The 17,251-nt window shown below is 34.6% G+C and overlaps 1 protein-coding gene across 8 annotated transcripts in view; it reads left to right on the forward strand.

The window, feature by feature from the left end:
* Positions 1–17,251, forward strand: part of NKTR (natural killer cell triggering receptor) — a 49,746-nt gene that overhangs the window by 15,762 nt on the left and 16,733 nt on the right. For 4 of the 8 annotated variants that reach the window (XM_007193450.2, XM_007193451.2, XM_057554313.1 and 1 more), the window contains 6 exons: positions 424–468; positions 2,234–2,321; positions 11,279–11,308; positions 11,833–11,978; positions 13,199–13,421; positions 13,861–14,016. In XM_007193450.2, the coding sequence (XP_007193512.2) occupies positions 424–468; positions 2,234–2,321; positions 11,279–11,308; positions 11,833–11,978; positions 13,199–13,421; positions 13,861–14,016 (688 nt within the window). The other 4 variants (XM_057554314.1, XM_007193449.2, XM_057554316.1 and 1 more) reach the window with 4 other exon arrangements.

Below are 17,251 nucleotides of genomic sequence, written 5' to 3' on the forward strand. Positions count from 1 at the left end.
ATGATGTAAATATTAGGTGGTCAGTGAATAGTTGTTGGATGAATGAATGTTGTAGGCCAAGAATGTATAAAAAGCAAAATACTAAGACTTTTTTTTGTTTGTTTTTATGCAGTTTTAATACAGTTACTTGGTGAATACCCTACAGTGAATGCCAAAGTACTGTTCAATTGTTTTTATTCTTTTAGAATTTTGTTGGTGTGATTGCTGTTTGAAATAAGTGGGTTATGGAGAGAATTTTTTAAATAGTTTTTATTATAATGGGATTGGATTTATAGTTTAAAACTGAGGTCAATTGAGGAGTCTTAGAATTTTTATCATCTGCAGTAATTACTCCTTCAGCAAATTGAAACCATAAAAAGTAATTTATGTGTATTAGTATATTTTTAGTTTTCATTATTGTTTAATGTAGCTCATTATTTTCAGGTAATGGAAAAGGTGGAGAATCAATTTATGGTGGATATTTTAAAGGTAAGGCTTAATATTTTATGGTCTTTTGTCTCAGTTCTGATATTAAAGCAAGTTTGATCATGTACTTTTAATGAGAAGAGGTTTACCTATAGTTCACTTTTTGCATGAAACTAATGCTGCATGAAAATACTTTATTTGCATGAACTTGGGGATAAATTACATTGTAATATATAACTTAATTGACAAGATTAATTAAGGCTAACTTTATGGTTAAACATGACTTTCAGCATGGAGGTTAGGCAACTATATACATGAAAACTCCTATCTTCCTGCCTAAAACTGTCAACATATTCTTTTGTTTATAGAGAATGTGGTCTTTTGCAAAATGAAAAGGTAAGAGAACGAAGCTCAGTAACACAAACTCCAACTCTGTTCCCTTGCACCCTTCCTAATAAATTTATGGACAGTCTGGGTCAGGTTGTGGCTGGATTTCTTATATTGCTTGAAGACTTGGAAAATTCTGTATACTGTTTCATACATGCATCTGTATCTTCTTTTCTTTTCCCAATGGGTTATTATTTCCACATCAGGGAAAAGAATCTAGTTAATGTTTATTTTCTCTAAACCAAGCAATTTCTTTGAATAAAATTTGGTATTTCTTCCTTTCTCAAAGGTTTGTATGTTTTCTTTTGTATACTAGAGCTATATGATTGTGTTTTTTTCCTACAGTAGTATTTGCATAAATCTAACTATTGCACTTGCCCCAAAAAGCCTTAGAAAAGTCAGTTGCGGAAATTTATAATGGGATCCAATATTACTAGGTTTTAATGCCATGATAGCTTCAGTGTTATAATAGTCTTTTATATTTCTTTTGGGGGAAAATGGATTACTACTTTTTCAGAAGCCTGTTCCCAAGGTAATCTTTTTTTTTAAAGTTTTCTATGTTTCTGTTTGTTTTAAAGAAAGATTTGTTTGTATGAGTGTTAAAAGGAAATTTAAATTAGTTTTCAGGATATTTCTGCTGGAATTAAATCCATCTCTAAGTGATCTTTATGACAGAGTTTCTCCTTTGAACTAGTAGGAAACAGCTCTTTAGCTGGTTCTATTAGCATGTAACAATTTGAAACTAATGCTGTAGGCCACTGTAATGTGGTTGTTCCCTGTGGCAGATATTTGTATATCTAAAAATTGTATTTTGCCATTTAAATTTTTGTATTTACAGGACTTGCTTCCTTAGATAATTTTTGATCCTATTGATTAGAAAGAATCTACATAACTTAATTTAATTTAGGCATGTCCCTACAACTTAACTTACTGTAATATTTTGGTTTTTGGTTTCATAGTCTAGCATCAATTGAATTGAGTAATAAATTTACCATATAGAAATTAAGCACGTAAGAGGATTATTAAACTTCCATGTATAGTGCATTATGCAGGTTAATTGGAAATTTGGAGGAAATGAGCTTTACTGTAAAGATTTTTCTAAAATTTTCTTGCTAGTTTTCCCTGAAAGTTAATAGTTTAAACATCATTTAGCCAAAATATGTTACTACTAAAAGTGACTGTTCTAAGGCTGTTTGTATAAAAGTATTAAATATGTGTTCTTTTTCTCAAGGCTAAGTAGTAAATAAGTAGAGTTTTTGTTTTTGTTTTATGCTTTTGTTATTTGATTAGTTAAAAGAATTTTTTTCAAAGTATTCAGTCAAGTATCTGTACTGACCAGAAGAGGAATTTCATCCTTTGCTTTCTATTTATTACTTTGAACATTGCACTTTAAAAGTGACTTATAATTGTAGACTGACAAATTTGTGTTTTCTTCAAACAGATGAAAACTTTATTCTCAAACATGACAGAGCGTTCCTTTTGTCAATGGCAAATCGAGGGAAACATACCAATGGTTCCCAGTTTTTCATGTGAGTAGGCATAATTCAGAGATGAGCTTTTTCTAAACAGAGAAGCGCTGTTCATGAGAAAGATGGTATCGTTAAACCAAGTTTAATGCTAGATTCTGTCAACTTGGGTTTTATTATGTTATAGTAATTGGTAAGCTCTAACAGCCACAGTGGTAAGCGTATATCCTGGATTTGAAGAATGGTACTTAAAAGGCGTAACTTAAAAGATGTAAATTATTTTCAGAATATGTTGTCATCTTAAGAAAAGAAATTGGCTTTGACTCTTAACAAATTTGGGGACTCAGATTACCAAATCTGGATTGGAACATAAACCCTTGATGAACATTTACAACTTGTCCATGACTAGGACTGGATGTGCCCTTGGCGTGGAACGCAGTTGGTTTGAGTAAACCATAGTATGGTTGCTTTTTCTCTAACTGTTGTTCTTTGAACCAGTTTGAGAGAGGCGCCATTGTTTTCTGACATTGTATAGAGATAAATGATTCGGTGTTAAGCCAGCATTGTTAACAGTCTTAAACTTTGTGAGATCTCTATGCGTAACTGAGTTAACCCAATGTTGCTATCATTTCCGCCAAAGTTTATGATATTATCACTTAGAAAACTTCAGAATGCTGAATTTGGTGTTTAAAAAACAAACACCTTTATGTGTATGTGTATACACAACCAAAACCTTACTTATTTCTCATCTGAAAGACTTTTGGCATACTTTTAGTTATATTCTTATCTAAAGCTACTCCAAAACCTATTTTTATTATAATCCCATGGTATAAGATATGAAAGATAATTGGCTAGCATGGAGTTTAATGCTTTTGATTGGAAGTAAATCTCTGCAGTTATGCTATGTATATTGGAGAAATATTTTTCCATGGTTTACCAGAAAAAAATTTTGTCATCTTTCTGAATGGATGAGTATGAATGGCGCTTCCCTGTCTTTAAAGGAGTAAATTATTCATATAAAATAAATCTCACACTTTAAGTTTGTGTGAAAAATAGATTCCAACATGATCTGATAAAGTTCAGATAAGGGGCATTCTGTTCCTAAGAATGTCCTAAAAATGGAAAGCTGATAGAAGATGATAATGCTTGGAGTTGTGCAGGAAAAAAGGAAGGCCTAAAACAGTTATTCCTGTGTCTTGTTTTGATCCCATAGAGTATTAGTTATTACATTACTTTACTAGAGTATTTTTCAATTCTTAACCTCCTTGAGGGCCAAAAAAAAGTAGGGGGAAATATTTTGAAAAACCTGTTGTAGAAGCTGTTTACTCTTTGATTGAGGTTTCCCATTTCCATTTTTAAGCTTATCTGAACTGTGTACATGATAAACTAATGATTCATTGGTCAAAAAGCTACCATCTGAGGGCTCTAAAGTTTCTTTTAGATTTCCTTTTTTATATCAGTACATTAAAATTTTTATTTATCAGGTAGCAGCAGCTTCTTCCCATTGTTATATACTAATTAGCTTATTTAGAAAATGTTAGAGTTAAAACCCGTGCACCTACATACATTAGTTAAAATCCAGTATATGAGATTCTCTCTTCAGAAAATTTAGAATATCTTGTTTTTTTGTTATTTAGTACTTGCTTAAGTCTTTTCTAGAAATGTTTAGTATCAAATAAAATTAAAGCCATGTCTGTTTTCTACGTAGCTTAATTTTACATTAGACTATTTTTTGACACGGAATACCAAATTAGAATTTTAACACCTGTAAATTAGTATTAAATTTTTTAACCTTGTTTTCATAATTAACTGATTGTAGATGGCACTAAAATCACTGTGAACTTGTGATTGAAAGAAAATTTTCTACTTTTAGTTTGAAATTTACTTCTGGAAATGAATTTTCAGTTAAAAGCAATCTTGGAAGTAAACATTTTTGCACTCACAAAAAATCCTTCTCTCTCTTTTTTTTTTTAAGAAGTTTTTATGTGTGTGCTTTTTTTAATGTGAGCTAAAAGTACCAATGCCTCAGGGGTTGCAGGATAAAATAAAACTAATGTTCACTTTGCTAAACAAAATGTTTCTTTGCTTTTATAGAAGGGATAGGTAAAATGGAGATGGTGGCCCATGAAAGAGATATCTTTGAAAGTCTATGTCTTACAAGCCCAAATCCTTTTGGAATTGGAAGTAGTAAAAAAGTATAATGTACTATCTTCAAATTGTATAGATGACCACAGATAATCAATCGCTCTGCAAGTTGAGGTTCGGAGGGTCGATGGTCACTGAGCTGTCTGATGGCTCCCCAGGGGTGGCTCCTGCGTTTCATCCTCCTCCCACAGCTCTTCCTGTGGCACCTTGAGCAGCAGTTCTGCAGCCTGAAAAAGAAAGGATAGTGTGAGAATGGATCATAAAATGCCAAGAACTGCCTTTATAGTTCCAGTTTTATAGGCTTAATAAGGACTTTTAACATATCCTTGCAAAATTGTATTTGTAGTTTATGTTATAAATCTGTTACCTTGTAATTCTAAGGAGTAAATTTGATGCAGTTAGTGTGGGTACTTGAACAAAATGTTCCCCAAGAATTCTAGAGCAATAACTATTGTGCTCAAGAATAACTATTGTCTTCATTACTTAAAACATTTAAAACCTCCCCTTCCTAAGGCATATACATCATCTTATTAAACATATTTTTGTATATATTGCTTTCTTTGGGTGGAAAAATTATATGTGTGATAAAAACCAGATAATCTTCTATAAAGCTATTTGTAATTTTTGCAGTAACTACTTATATCTACTACTATATTAGTCATAGTGATTTTGCTTTTAGGGGCCTAAATAGAAGAAAACTAATTGTTTTTCGAATAGTACTTCTCAGGAAACGTGAAAGGAGTGATATATGGCACTATCCCCATGAATCACTGAGGAAGTAATGGTTTGTTCATGCTGAGCTATTTTTGAAGGAATTCAAAGAACTGGGACCAGAGTAGTAACCAGGTTAACTGGGTCCTTTTTATTATTATTTATTTTTTAGGCCAAAGACTAGGAAGAAGCCACAGTAAAAGCTATAGGATTATAAAGTCTTAGACTAGAAAAGAATTTAGAGATCCTTTGTTCTATAGATAATGGTGAGTAAGGAAGAAAAGGCATATGCAGCCTAGGTTGTAGGAGTTTTACTCATAATCCTAAAGAAATTGATAGCTAGAAAGAGAATGCTGCACACTGTAAGCTACATAGGTTTATTGACCAGTCTGCTCTGAATTTATTTATTTATTTATTTATTTTTCTTTATTCTACTCTACTTTATTTTATTTTTATTTCATTTTATTTTATTTACCTCGCCACGTGGCTTGTAGGATCTTAGCTCCCTGACCAGGGATTGAACCCGCGTCCTTGGCAGTGAGAGCGCAGAGTCCTAACCACTGGACCATCGGGGAATTCCCCTGAATTTATTTTAATTTTAGTAAGTTTTAGACACCTCAAGCATTGCTGGAGAATAATATGACACATAGGAAAGCATTTTTCTTTTCCTTTGGCTGTCAGTCATGACAATCTATTAATTCTGACTCTGATTTTCATTGTCTTTATTTTCATTCATCAAAAGGATAAAGAAGATATTGCATAAAGTAGTCATTAAAAAGATTAGTTAGGTGATTTATAGCTTTGTATTAAATACCTATTCTCTTGGTTAGAGCACTAACCTAGCTATCAGGAAGCCTTGTATCTAGTCTTGTATATACCTTGAGTTAGTTTTGTTTTTCCTTTTCTGTTTGTAAAGTATCTACCCCACTTTCAAATGTAAAGTAAACATTTTGGTGTGAAAATGCAGACATAAAAGGAAGAAAGTGTTTTGTAGGTTGATCCTAGGTTTCTGAATATGTGGCATGATTTATATGCAAATATTGTCTCTCCTAAAGGAAATAGTTGTAATTGCTTAATTTTCATCAGTCTGAAAGGTGCTGCAAAGAAACTCTGGCTCATCTTGCCTAAATCAGCTGCAGTCTCTTCATCGGCTGCTGTTAGAACATGTTGGAGTGGCGGTTGCTCTCGTCTCCCTTGGCTTACTCTCTGCAGGCCTCATATCGCAACCAGGGAATGAAAAGACCCACAGAGCCTTGGAGAACAGGCTTTGTCGTTGGCCACTGTCAGTGGTCATGATAATTATAAAAATACAAGAAAATAAGATAATGTCAAAAAGTCAAACTTTGAACTTTAAACAAAAAGTGTGTGTTAAATCTTAACAGTCATAAATAGGACTGTGGGAAGAAAACATAAGTTCTAGGATATATTCTATGTCATTTAAGAATGGCTACTTACCTGAATGGGAGAGAAGTGCTGATCGTTTCAGAGTAGCAGAGCAAGGGAAGTTGAGGGGTGGTTTGGTTTTAAGGGCTTTATAAAGCTATATTGATATTTTTGGGTAGCAAAAGTAGATTTGGGGTAGAAATCTTTTTCCCTCCACATATTCATGAATTTGTGTGAGAAGAAATGCTAGTAAATGTTAATAACCTGAGAAGTTCTGGCTTTTTTCCTTACTTTTTTGGGAGTAATACTTTCATATGTTAATTTCAGGATTTTTTCATGAACAGATTTCACGACACTTAACCATAATCCATCGTCTCTGGATATCAAGTGTCATCCCTAACATCCAGTCTTAATATTACTTAGTGCTTGTGTGACATTTGTGGTAGCAACCTGGAAGGAATTTTGTATCTCATGGTGTTTGCTGTGTATTATGTTAATGTTAGTGCTGAATTTTTTAAAGCTGTTTTATTTTGGTGACTTATGGAACGATAGGTAGAGCACTGTAACGTGGCTTGGTTAGTTTCCATTGCCCTTACATGAGCTTTGTCACTCTGTACAATTTGGTGCCTCTTACAGGGGTGATAGTTTCAGGAGTTGAAGGGAAAAATTGCATGTTAAAGCCTGCTTAAGACAGAAATAGGTTGTCTTTGTTTCCTTCTCTCATACTACTTTACGACTAGAGTCACTTTTTTTTTTTTAACAACATTCATTGGAAACACCACATTATTTGAAACATTTTTTTTTGACAGTAATTCATGTATCAATGCCTTTATAAGAAATTAAAGCTATTTTTAAATATTTCAAGATTTAATATATCCAAACCCCTATAAAGAATTTTGTCCACTGTATGTAATATAGGTTTTGGTCTGAATAGTAACAGATATGTTTAAAGTTTAATCGGATTATAATTGGTCAGACAGTGTATATTCATTGAATAAAAAATTTTCATAATGGAGAAAATCAGAGATTAGACAGGAAAAGAAGGTACTGTGGCCAAGATTTGACAGCATACTTTTTCTTATACCTCTCTTGCTTTTTTATCCTTTGAGAAGATCCTTAAAATTCTAGGTATGCTTTATTATTATTATTATTATTATTATTATTTTCAGTTCCTTAACAACTATAAGAGTGTATGTAATGGCAGTGAACAGAAACTACAGTCTAAACATTTGGTCATTAACTCCTGATGGTAGTCTGTTTTGATGTGTGACCAAAAAAGCTTTCAAATGTAGAAACATGAAAGGTACTTTAATTGTTTGAAGTGAATTAGTAAAAAAAGTTCCCTGAAATTTTGTTTTAAGTCTCTTAACTCAGTTCTTTCCATTGAAATTTTTGATTTCTACTGCTAGTAACTGCTCCTGGGCATTCAGATTTTTTATTTATGTATGTATTCAGGATACATTATTCTCTTTTTGAGAAGGATGTTAGTTGATGACTTAGCCAGTTTCTGTGATTTGTAAAGCGATATATAATGTTTTGTTTCTAGCTATTATTCACACTCTGGTGTTACAATATTAGGGACCTGAGCAGATTCCCACTTCAACCACAATGCTTTTCTTAAACATAATTCATCTCTACATACATACCCTATGTGAAAGAAAATTTAGAGCCCTCCTTTTTTAAAAGCTTTCTTGCTTTGCATAAAACTTGAAAGTATTTAATTTCAAAGTTATATTGATATTAAAACATAGATTCAGTCTTGTCTTAAAAGTGTATTACAATTTATTTCTTGCCATTTTTGTGTAAAATTTACAGAAAGAGTGTTACACCGTGCGCTCCAAAGGTAATGTCTCATTACTCTAAGGCTCTCTCTTTTTCTTTCTTTGCCTTTATCTCTTTAATCCTATTGTTATGTGCATTGAACCATTTTAAGAAAAAAAACTTTCTGCTTGATCTGTGGCAGCAGTACATGTAAAACAAGTGTGTTTTATTGTTCATGGTTAATCCTGGGAAGTATAATTTTAATTTCAGTGGCTTGTTACCACCAAGTTCCCACACATCTTGGGGGGTGGGTTATATTGTATATAATGGTTTAGATCTCATTTCAGTACAGAACTGTTAATTTCAGTATAAGGCCGAAAGCTGCTTTGATAATGGTAAAAAAATATATATAGATTGTTTTTTGGAGTAACTGATACTTTTCAGTTTCTAAGATTTACAAGGTTTAAATGAACCCTTGTGCATATATTTTTAAAGCAGATTCATAGGTGAGGGAAACTAGAAAATCAGTGTTTGAGTGACAGGAGAAAATGGAAATGTGAAAATATTGAAAGCTTTTCTAATTTAAAATGTTCTTGTGGTTGTTTCTCCTTTAGGTATGTTTTCATAAGCATGTATAAACTTACATATTTATGATAGTCTCTGGCCTTAAGGTCTTAACTTACCGAGCGTATGTTACCACTCCCTGGGTCTTTACAGCTGTATAGTTTTGAAACATCAGTACAATTAAGAGTTGGCGGGATGAGATCTCTTTGCCCATTTTAGTAGAATTGAATGGCTTGGACCGAGCATATCATTTCCCCCTGCCCATCAGCCCAGTGCCAGCAAGCTTGCTTTACATTGGAATTTCTACTCTTAGAGTGTGGGCTGAGAACCCCAGGGGGCTTTTGTTAAGATACTTGCAGTATTCTTATTATGTAGTCTAACCCTATTAAAGCATAAATTTGTACTTCTGCATCCTGAATTGCAGATGCGAGTAATGGACTTAATTATTCCCACCAGTTTAGGCACAGTTGGCCAGGTGAAATTTGTCCTTGAAAGAATTGCTCTTGTCTTCATTTGTTTTCTTCACTACTGCACTAAAGGACCAAGTTTGTCTTCAGTTTTCATTTGAATTAAAAACAAAACTTGAATCTGTCCATAAAGGTTCTATCCTCAAATTGAGTTTCAAGTATTATGTTCCTGCATCACTGCAGTTAGCTCAGATGTTTTAATCTCACTATTTGCTCCAAAGGTTTGCTCTGAGGTGGTTTTCATAGCACTCCTGTTAGCCAGGATGCAAATTGAATTGGGTTGTTTGTGTTTTAAGACGATCTGTAGGCTTTTCCCCATTACCAGAATATCTGAGAATTGTGAGAGAAAGGACCAAGGAAGAGGAATATATCTAATCAATAAATCATTGTTTTCACTACTGCATGTTTGAGACCCTTGATCCCTTATATTGTAGAACATTTTTACCTTTAAAATTTTTACCTCTTTCCATCTTTCATACAGTGGAATCACTGTCTAGCGTATGTACTAATTTCTTACTATCTTTACTGTGCTTGGTAAAGTTTTTTAATTATGGGAAGCACAATTCTATCTTAAAGTTCTTGTCCAAGGTAATTTCGGGATGCTAGTTTCATGATTTAAGCATCAGTGACTCACCAGTTCGCGAGATTTTCTTTTTCTTCTTTCTTTCTTCTGCCTGTTTTTATTCATTTTTATTGTTACATTGGCTTAAACTACCACTTCTCAATCATCTAAGGAAAATTTGAGACTAGTGGTTTTAAAACTCAAGATTCCCTTTAAAATCCCTCTGGCACTTCTTGAGTTGATATTTTAATTTTTTAAAACTAAATTCTGTAGTGCTTTTACAGAACTGAATATTCTTAATGTAAGTATAAGTGTTACATTTCCTGGTAGAATAATGATTTTTAACATTGTTGTGAAGGTTAAAATTGTGTTTTACTGACTTACGTTTCTTAGAATTGCCTTAAAATGAGTATAAAAATTGGTAAGGGAGCTTCTAGTACAATTGACTGCCTTAACATGGCCTGATAATCCAGTGACCTTTCTCTCAAATACTATTTCTCTTTCTTATAAACTAAGATGTTTGTGATAGATACTTCTGAGTCTAGTTATCTGCTTTTGAATTTTTTCCCACTGTAATTCACGTAATCTGAAGATCTGTGAAAGTGTTATGGGAAAACTAGCTTGGGTTCAAAACATCTTAACCAAATATACCCCATAGACTTCCCAAGAATGACTGCCAGTTTGTGACTATAGAAGCAGCCGGTTGGGTGTTTTCTGGGCCATGGAAATTTAAAGTGTCTATGATGCCATGATTACTTAGTTTGCTGTCAGAGTGTTGGCAGATTGAAGGTTTGCTCCCTACTGCATTTTCAGAGTTGCTGTGAGTGGCAGAGGGTCACCTTAGGTGAAGGAAGAGGGGCAGGAAGTTCTGAAAACAGGACTCCTGAGACCTGCCTCCATCTGCCTGCCTAAAAGATGCAGACTGACTCAGTATGAAAAATAATGAATAGAAAAATTCATTTAAGTATGTGGGGCAAGTGTTAAGTGTTGGTCACACTTCTTTCCATAAGCAAATGGCTAGGTGTTTTTTATTCTTGTTTAATTATCTTGATAAATTTTGAGTTTGTTTTTGTTTTTGTTGTTGTCGTTGTTTTGGATTTGAGAATAACTTTAATTTTAATGTATATTTATGCTGTGTATTTCAAACCTATATCACATATATGTATACATATATAGTCTTCATGTTGGAGAGAGATATGAGTTTGTAATTCATTATAATCTTGAGGGTTTTTTTTTTAATCAGTAAAATGACTGTTGTTGCTGTTTTTAAGCTTATTAAGTTCAGGTGTGTATCATGTTTAACTTTTTCCCCTATCTTTTTATCTTTACCTCTTTGTTCTCTACATGCTGTGATTTAAACCCTTCTGCTCTGTTCACCTGAACACCTGGTTTTTGCCATCTTCTTTATGTTGATGTTTGTTACACAGTACCACAAAGCCTGCTCCACACCTGGATGGGTAAGAGTTATGTTCTTTTTATCTTGGAGAGGTGTTTGGGTGGCCAGTCCAAGACAGATTAGACCATGGGTGAACCCTCAAGGGGGTGCTCTTGATCTCTGGGTTAATCTCTCATAGCCGAGCTCTTCCTAAGGATCACAGGGTGCAGTGGTCTTGAGACCTCTCATGTCACTGAAGGGGTCTTTGCGTGGGCTCATGGGTGAACTTCTCAGGCATGCGCTCTTGAGTGGCCCTGTAAGGATGGTGTCTGAGTATCAAGTGCAATCTGATTGTTATCAGACTCTTTACTCTAAAATAGTTAAGAACCATTGTTTTTAAGGCAGAAAACTAAGGCCCAGTTTGAGATTTTTTTTTTTCCTTTTATGAAGCAGAAGTTCTCATTCCCTTCTAGTTGCTTCATACATCAAAACACTTTGCTCTTATTTTCAGGTCTGTGGCTATGTCATTGATAACAGTTGTCTTGATTACTGCTCATGGCTTAATTATCGTCAAAACAATTTTTTCTTCAATTTGTATTGTAACAGGGTGCATGTTGTCTTTGGACTAGTTATTTCCGGTTTTGAAGTAATCGAACAAATTGAAAATTTGAAAACTGATGCTGCAAGTAGACCTTATGCAGATGTGCGAGTTATTGACTGTGGGGTGCTTGCCACGAAGTCGACAAAAGACGGTAAGAGTGTTTTGGGGGTAGAGGGAGCTAGGATACAGGTAACACATGTTGAAGACTGTAACTTAAAGATACCTCCTAGATTTCAGTAGCGGAAGAAACTCCTACGAGTAGTGTAGCAATAGCCCTGATGCCTCTATATCATACCCTGTATCCAACCCATCAGGGAATCTTTTCAAATCTGACCTTTTCTTTTTACTTAACCCTGCTGTCAGCGTGGTCCAAACCCAGGTATCTTTTACAAGATAGCAATAGCCTCATTACTGTTCACTTTGCCTCTGTCCTTGCTCCTCTGTAATCTTTTCTCAGCAATGATAGCTTCCTGACTGGTCTCCTTGCTTACACTCTTGACCCTCTACAGTCCTCAGCAGCAACCAGAGCCATCTTCTCCAAGGGCCCCCTCTCCATCAGCCAAAGCTAAAGTCTTTACAATGGTCTGTAAGGGATTCTGGCTTTCTGCTGTTTCTCTAATCTGTCTTTCCCCTGATTCATTGTCTTGCCAGCCACGTTGACCTTTATTCAGACATGCCAAGCACTCAGGGACTTTGTGCTGGCTGTTCCTTCTCTCTGGAATACTCATCGTTCAGATACCTGCGTGACCCCCCCCCTCACTTCCTTCAGATGTCTGCTCAAATGTTATCTTAAATTACCTCGACTTTCCCTGTTCCCTTTACCCTGCCTTTACTTCCCCCTTCTTTTAGCATTTATCATTTGTCATATTATATAGTTGCTTATTTCTTCTCTGACCCAACTAGAATATAGACTTCATGAAAGCTTTGTTACCTTACAATCTCACCAGCAAATTGTATTATCAACTTGAAAAAAAAGTTTATTTAAATTTTGTTTTTACGTAAAATAGATAACTAGTGGGAAGCAGCCGCATAGCACAGGGAGATCAGCTCGGTGCTTTGTGACCACGTAGAGGGGTGGGATAAGGAAGGTGGGAGGGAGGGAGATGCAAGAGGGAAGAGATATGGGGACATATGTATATGTATAACTGATTCACTTCGTTATAAAGCAGAAACTGACACCATTCATTGTAAAGCAATTATACTCTAATAAAGATGTTTAAAAAAATTAAAATTAAAAAAAGAATAAATAAATTTTGTTTTTAGTTTTCTTTATACAAAACATGTTTTACAATACTTGGTAATCATGTTTTTTACTCTGAAACATAGGCACTGAAGTCCAGTACTAATATTTTTGTTCATATTTCTTAAAAGTTTTTGAGAAAAAAAAGAAGAAACCAACTCATTCAGAAGTCTCGGATTCCTCTTCCAATTCCTCTTCCTCTTCAGAATCATCCTCAGAAAGTGAAATTGAACATGAGAGAAGCAGAAGAAGGAAACATAAGAGGAGGCCAAAAGTTAAACATTCTAAAAAGAGACGAAAGGAAGCAAGCAGTTCAGAAGAGCCAAGGAATAAACATATAATAAGCCCAAAAGGGTAAGTGTGAAACAGCAAGGTAGTCTTACCTAAAAAACAAACACCTGGAATGGGGAAAGTATGTGTGATTCTGTAAACTTAGCTTTGTTACCTGTTGTTGAAAAGGATAGCATTTTGTGGACTTTAAATTGAAATCTAGCAAATCAAGGGTAGCACAGATGTTTCATATCAAAGATTTATGCGTTTGCAGGTGAAAATAATCCCTGAAAGAAAAAAGGATCATTTGGCAATTCTTATCAGAATTTTAGTACTGTGGCTTTTTCACTGCATTGATGTTTTATATGTTCTCTTTATGACAGTTGTGTAAACCTTTTTAGTGAGCTTTGTAAGGTATCAGTAGTTTTGCTGTTAATTATATTATTATATTATATTATTTAATATTATTATAAAATGCAGACATTACACATCTTAATTGGTGATTCGGTTTGTTCTCTCTAAGTCACTCTGAGAGGAGTGATACCAATGAAAAAAGGTGTATCGATTCAAATGCTAAAAGGGAAAAGCCTGTGGTGCGCCCAGAAGAGATTCCTCCAGTGCCCGAGAACCGATTTTTACTAAGAAGAGATATGCCTCTTGTCACAGTGGAGCCTGAACCGTAAGTATGATTAACCTACATGTTTTCATTTCTCTGACTGGTGATTCTATCAGCTCATTGCAGGTCCACACTCATTTATTGAGCGTGACCCATAGAGCACTTTGAAATATACTGGGGGAGATATTGGATTCGTAAATGCCATGTACCCTACCTTTCAAAATTCATATTCTGCTAGTAGAGAGAGGGGGTTTGGCAAGTTGATCGGGGAGAAGTTCTTAGTGGAGATCTGGAAAGATTTCATTACCAATCTCATTTACTTGGCCTTTCATTAGAGGTGAGATTTTGGTTGTCAAAACAGAGGGTTATTTGAACTCTTTGGATCCAATCGAGTGATAAAACATACTCCAGTTTATAGTGCAAAATTATTGCGTGATGACTGGGGATAAAATTTAGTCCCATATGTTACTGTTGTTAACTTGCTCAGTGATAAATCCTCTATACTGGAAAAGCTAACATGTAGCTTTAGATTTGGTCTCCAAAAATAGTAATTAATGTATTTTGTGTGTTAGACTCAAGTTTAGAATTGTTAAGGGAAATGTATGAATAGAAATACCATAAAGTGGTTGGTGTAATTGACAAGTTTCCTATGAAGAGTTAATATTGAAGCCTGAGAAGTTATGCATGTGTCCCTGTTCACAATCAAGTCTCTACATGTGGTTATTGTTTAGTTCATTAGATATTTTAAAATTCTGTATTTTCTCATTTTAAAAAGCTATTATGAAGTGGGATGTATCTTTTTTTTTTTTAACAGTCAATTGCCTTTTTTTTAATTTTATTTTATTTTATTTATTTATTTATTTATTTTTGGCTGTGCTGGGTCTTCGGTTCGTACGAGGGCTTTCTCTAGTTGCGGCAAGTGGGGGCCACTCTTCATCGCGGTGCGGGGACCGCTCTTCATCGCGGTGCGCGGGCCTTTCACTATCGCGGCCCCTCCCGTTGCGGGGCACAGGCTCCAGACGCGCAGGCTCAGCAGCTGTGGCTCACGGGCCCAACTGCTCCGTGGCATGTGGGATCTTCCCAGACCAGGGCTCGAACCCGTGTCTCCTGCATTAGCAGGCAGATTCTCAACCACTGCGCCACCAGGGAAGCCCCGGGATGTATCTTTGAACTAATAGCTTAACATACTGATGTTTTCATTTTTAAAAATTGAATGTTCTCTTTATGACAGTTGTGTAAACCTTTTTAGTGAGCTTTGTAAGGTATCAGTAGTTTTGCTGTTAATTATATTATTATATTATATATAATATAATATATTGTGAACAAATTTTAGTGGGCTCCTTCTTTCTGAAAATATAAGACACCATTCATTGTGAACAAATTTTAGTGGGATCCTTCTTTCTGAAAATGTAAGACACCATTCATTGATCAAATCCATTTGGTTTTCAGAAAGTAGGAAACTTGAAAGGTCAGTTTTAGTGTCATCTAGCGGGGGTTGGCAAACTATAGTCATCCATCGGCTAAATTCGGCCTATTGCCTGGTTTTGTACAGCCCATGAGCTAAATGTGGTTTTTATGTTTTTAAATGTTTGTGGAAAAAAAACAGAAGAAGAATAATATTTTGTGACATGTGAAAATTACATGAAATCCAAATTTCAGTGTCCATAAATAAAGTTTTACTGGAACACAGCCACATCCATTTGTTCACTGTTTTTCTTGGGCTGTTTTTGTGTTACAGCAGCAGAATCAAGGAGTTGCAGAGAGTTTGTATGTGGTGCTCTCATCGCTTTACATGCTATTCAGTGCACTACACATCACAGTGATGCAGTTATAACTCTCCAGTATTTCAGGTGCTACACATAAAATCCATCTGTGTGGAAAGATATTTTCAGAGATGGAGTATGTAAAAATCTCATTACAGATCAGCATTACCAGAAGAACAGTATTAACATTATCTGCTTTGATAGGGGATACTGAACCCTAATTAAATGAAGTGAAATGTTATTCTCCCTAAAAAAGAATTCCACTCCTCTCATTAGTAGATCTGTGTCACAAAAAATGATACTTTTGAATTTCATTGATAAAACATTTGTGAAAACTTGTTTTCTTTTTGTTACATAGTTATCTTAATTTTCTTCTTGGCCTAAAAATTCTAAAATATTTACTCTTGGACTCTTTTCTTAAGAAAAAGTTTGCCGACCCCTGTTATCTGGTATTTTTAAAGTAGTTTATACCAGTGTCTTGTATTTATGGTTGAATATTGCTGGTAAGTTTATTTGGTCATCACTCTTCTTTGGTTACATAACATCTTTGGAAGTTATATTCTGCAGAGTTATTTTAAATCATAATTGGCAGGTAGTTTTGTCATACAAAGATAGCAAGTTGATCTATTTCATTAGAATGTTTGAGATTTGATCAGTTGTTTGGGAGCTAGAATTGTGTGCTAAGAATGCAAGGTAGGCAAGGATAAGAAACGGGCTGTCAGCCTTAGTGAGCTTGCCACCTTACTGAATTTACCAGCAGTTAAGCTCATTATCACTTATAATTCACTTAGCGAAAGCTGGGTTCCACACTTGCTCTAATTCATTTTTTCTCATCTTCAGCTGCACTTCAGAGTAATTTGGCAAGCTTTTAAAAATACCAGTTTCTGGGCCATACAGCAAATTAAATCAGAATGTTGTGGGGAGGAGATAGAGGGTGGCAGCATTGGATCAGCATCTAAAAGGTTCCCAGGTGAACATTAATTTGTGCCGAATTTGGTTCAGTGCTTTTGTTCTTTATGAGGAAAACGAGGTTAACAATTGCCTGCCAAGAGTCCCTATTACATCTCTCATTGTGAGAATCAGATGATGTCATGAATATGAAATGACTGAAGAGACTATAATATACTTTTTACTCAAGGTTTTCTTATAGTAATATTGTATGTTTATCTGGAGCCAGATTCCTGATTGGGAAAACCCTATAAAATGGTTATAAGAGTCAAGTTTCATTTCTTTCCATGACCTTGGGCAACATTTTTAACCTCTTAATCTTAAAATTCTTTGTCTTTAAAATGGAGATGATAATAGTACATACCTCATAGTGTCGTTATGAGAATTAAATGAACTAATGCCTCTAAAACACTTATTAACAACCAGCATTGAACAATCTGAAAAGGAAATTAAGAAAGTAATTCCATAAAATAACATCTAAAAGAATAAAATACTTAGGAATAAATTAAATCAAGGAGGTGAAAGACTTGTACAATGAAAACTATAGGTATATATCTAAAATACTGCTGAAAGAAATTAAAACCTAA

This window comes from Balaenoptera acutorostrata, chromosome 10 (assembly GCF_949987535.1).
Source record: "Balaenoptera acutorostrata chromosome 10, mBalAcu1.1, whole genome shotgun sequence".
NCBI lineage: Eukaryota > Metazoa > Chordata > Mammalia > Artiodactyla > Balaenopteridae > Balaenoptera > Balaenoptera acutorostrata.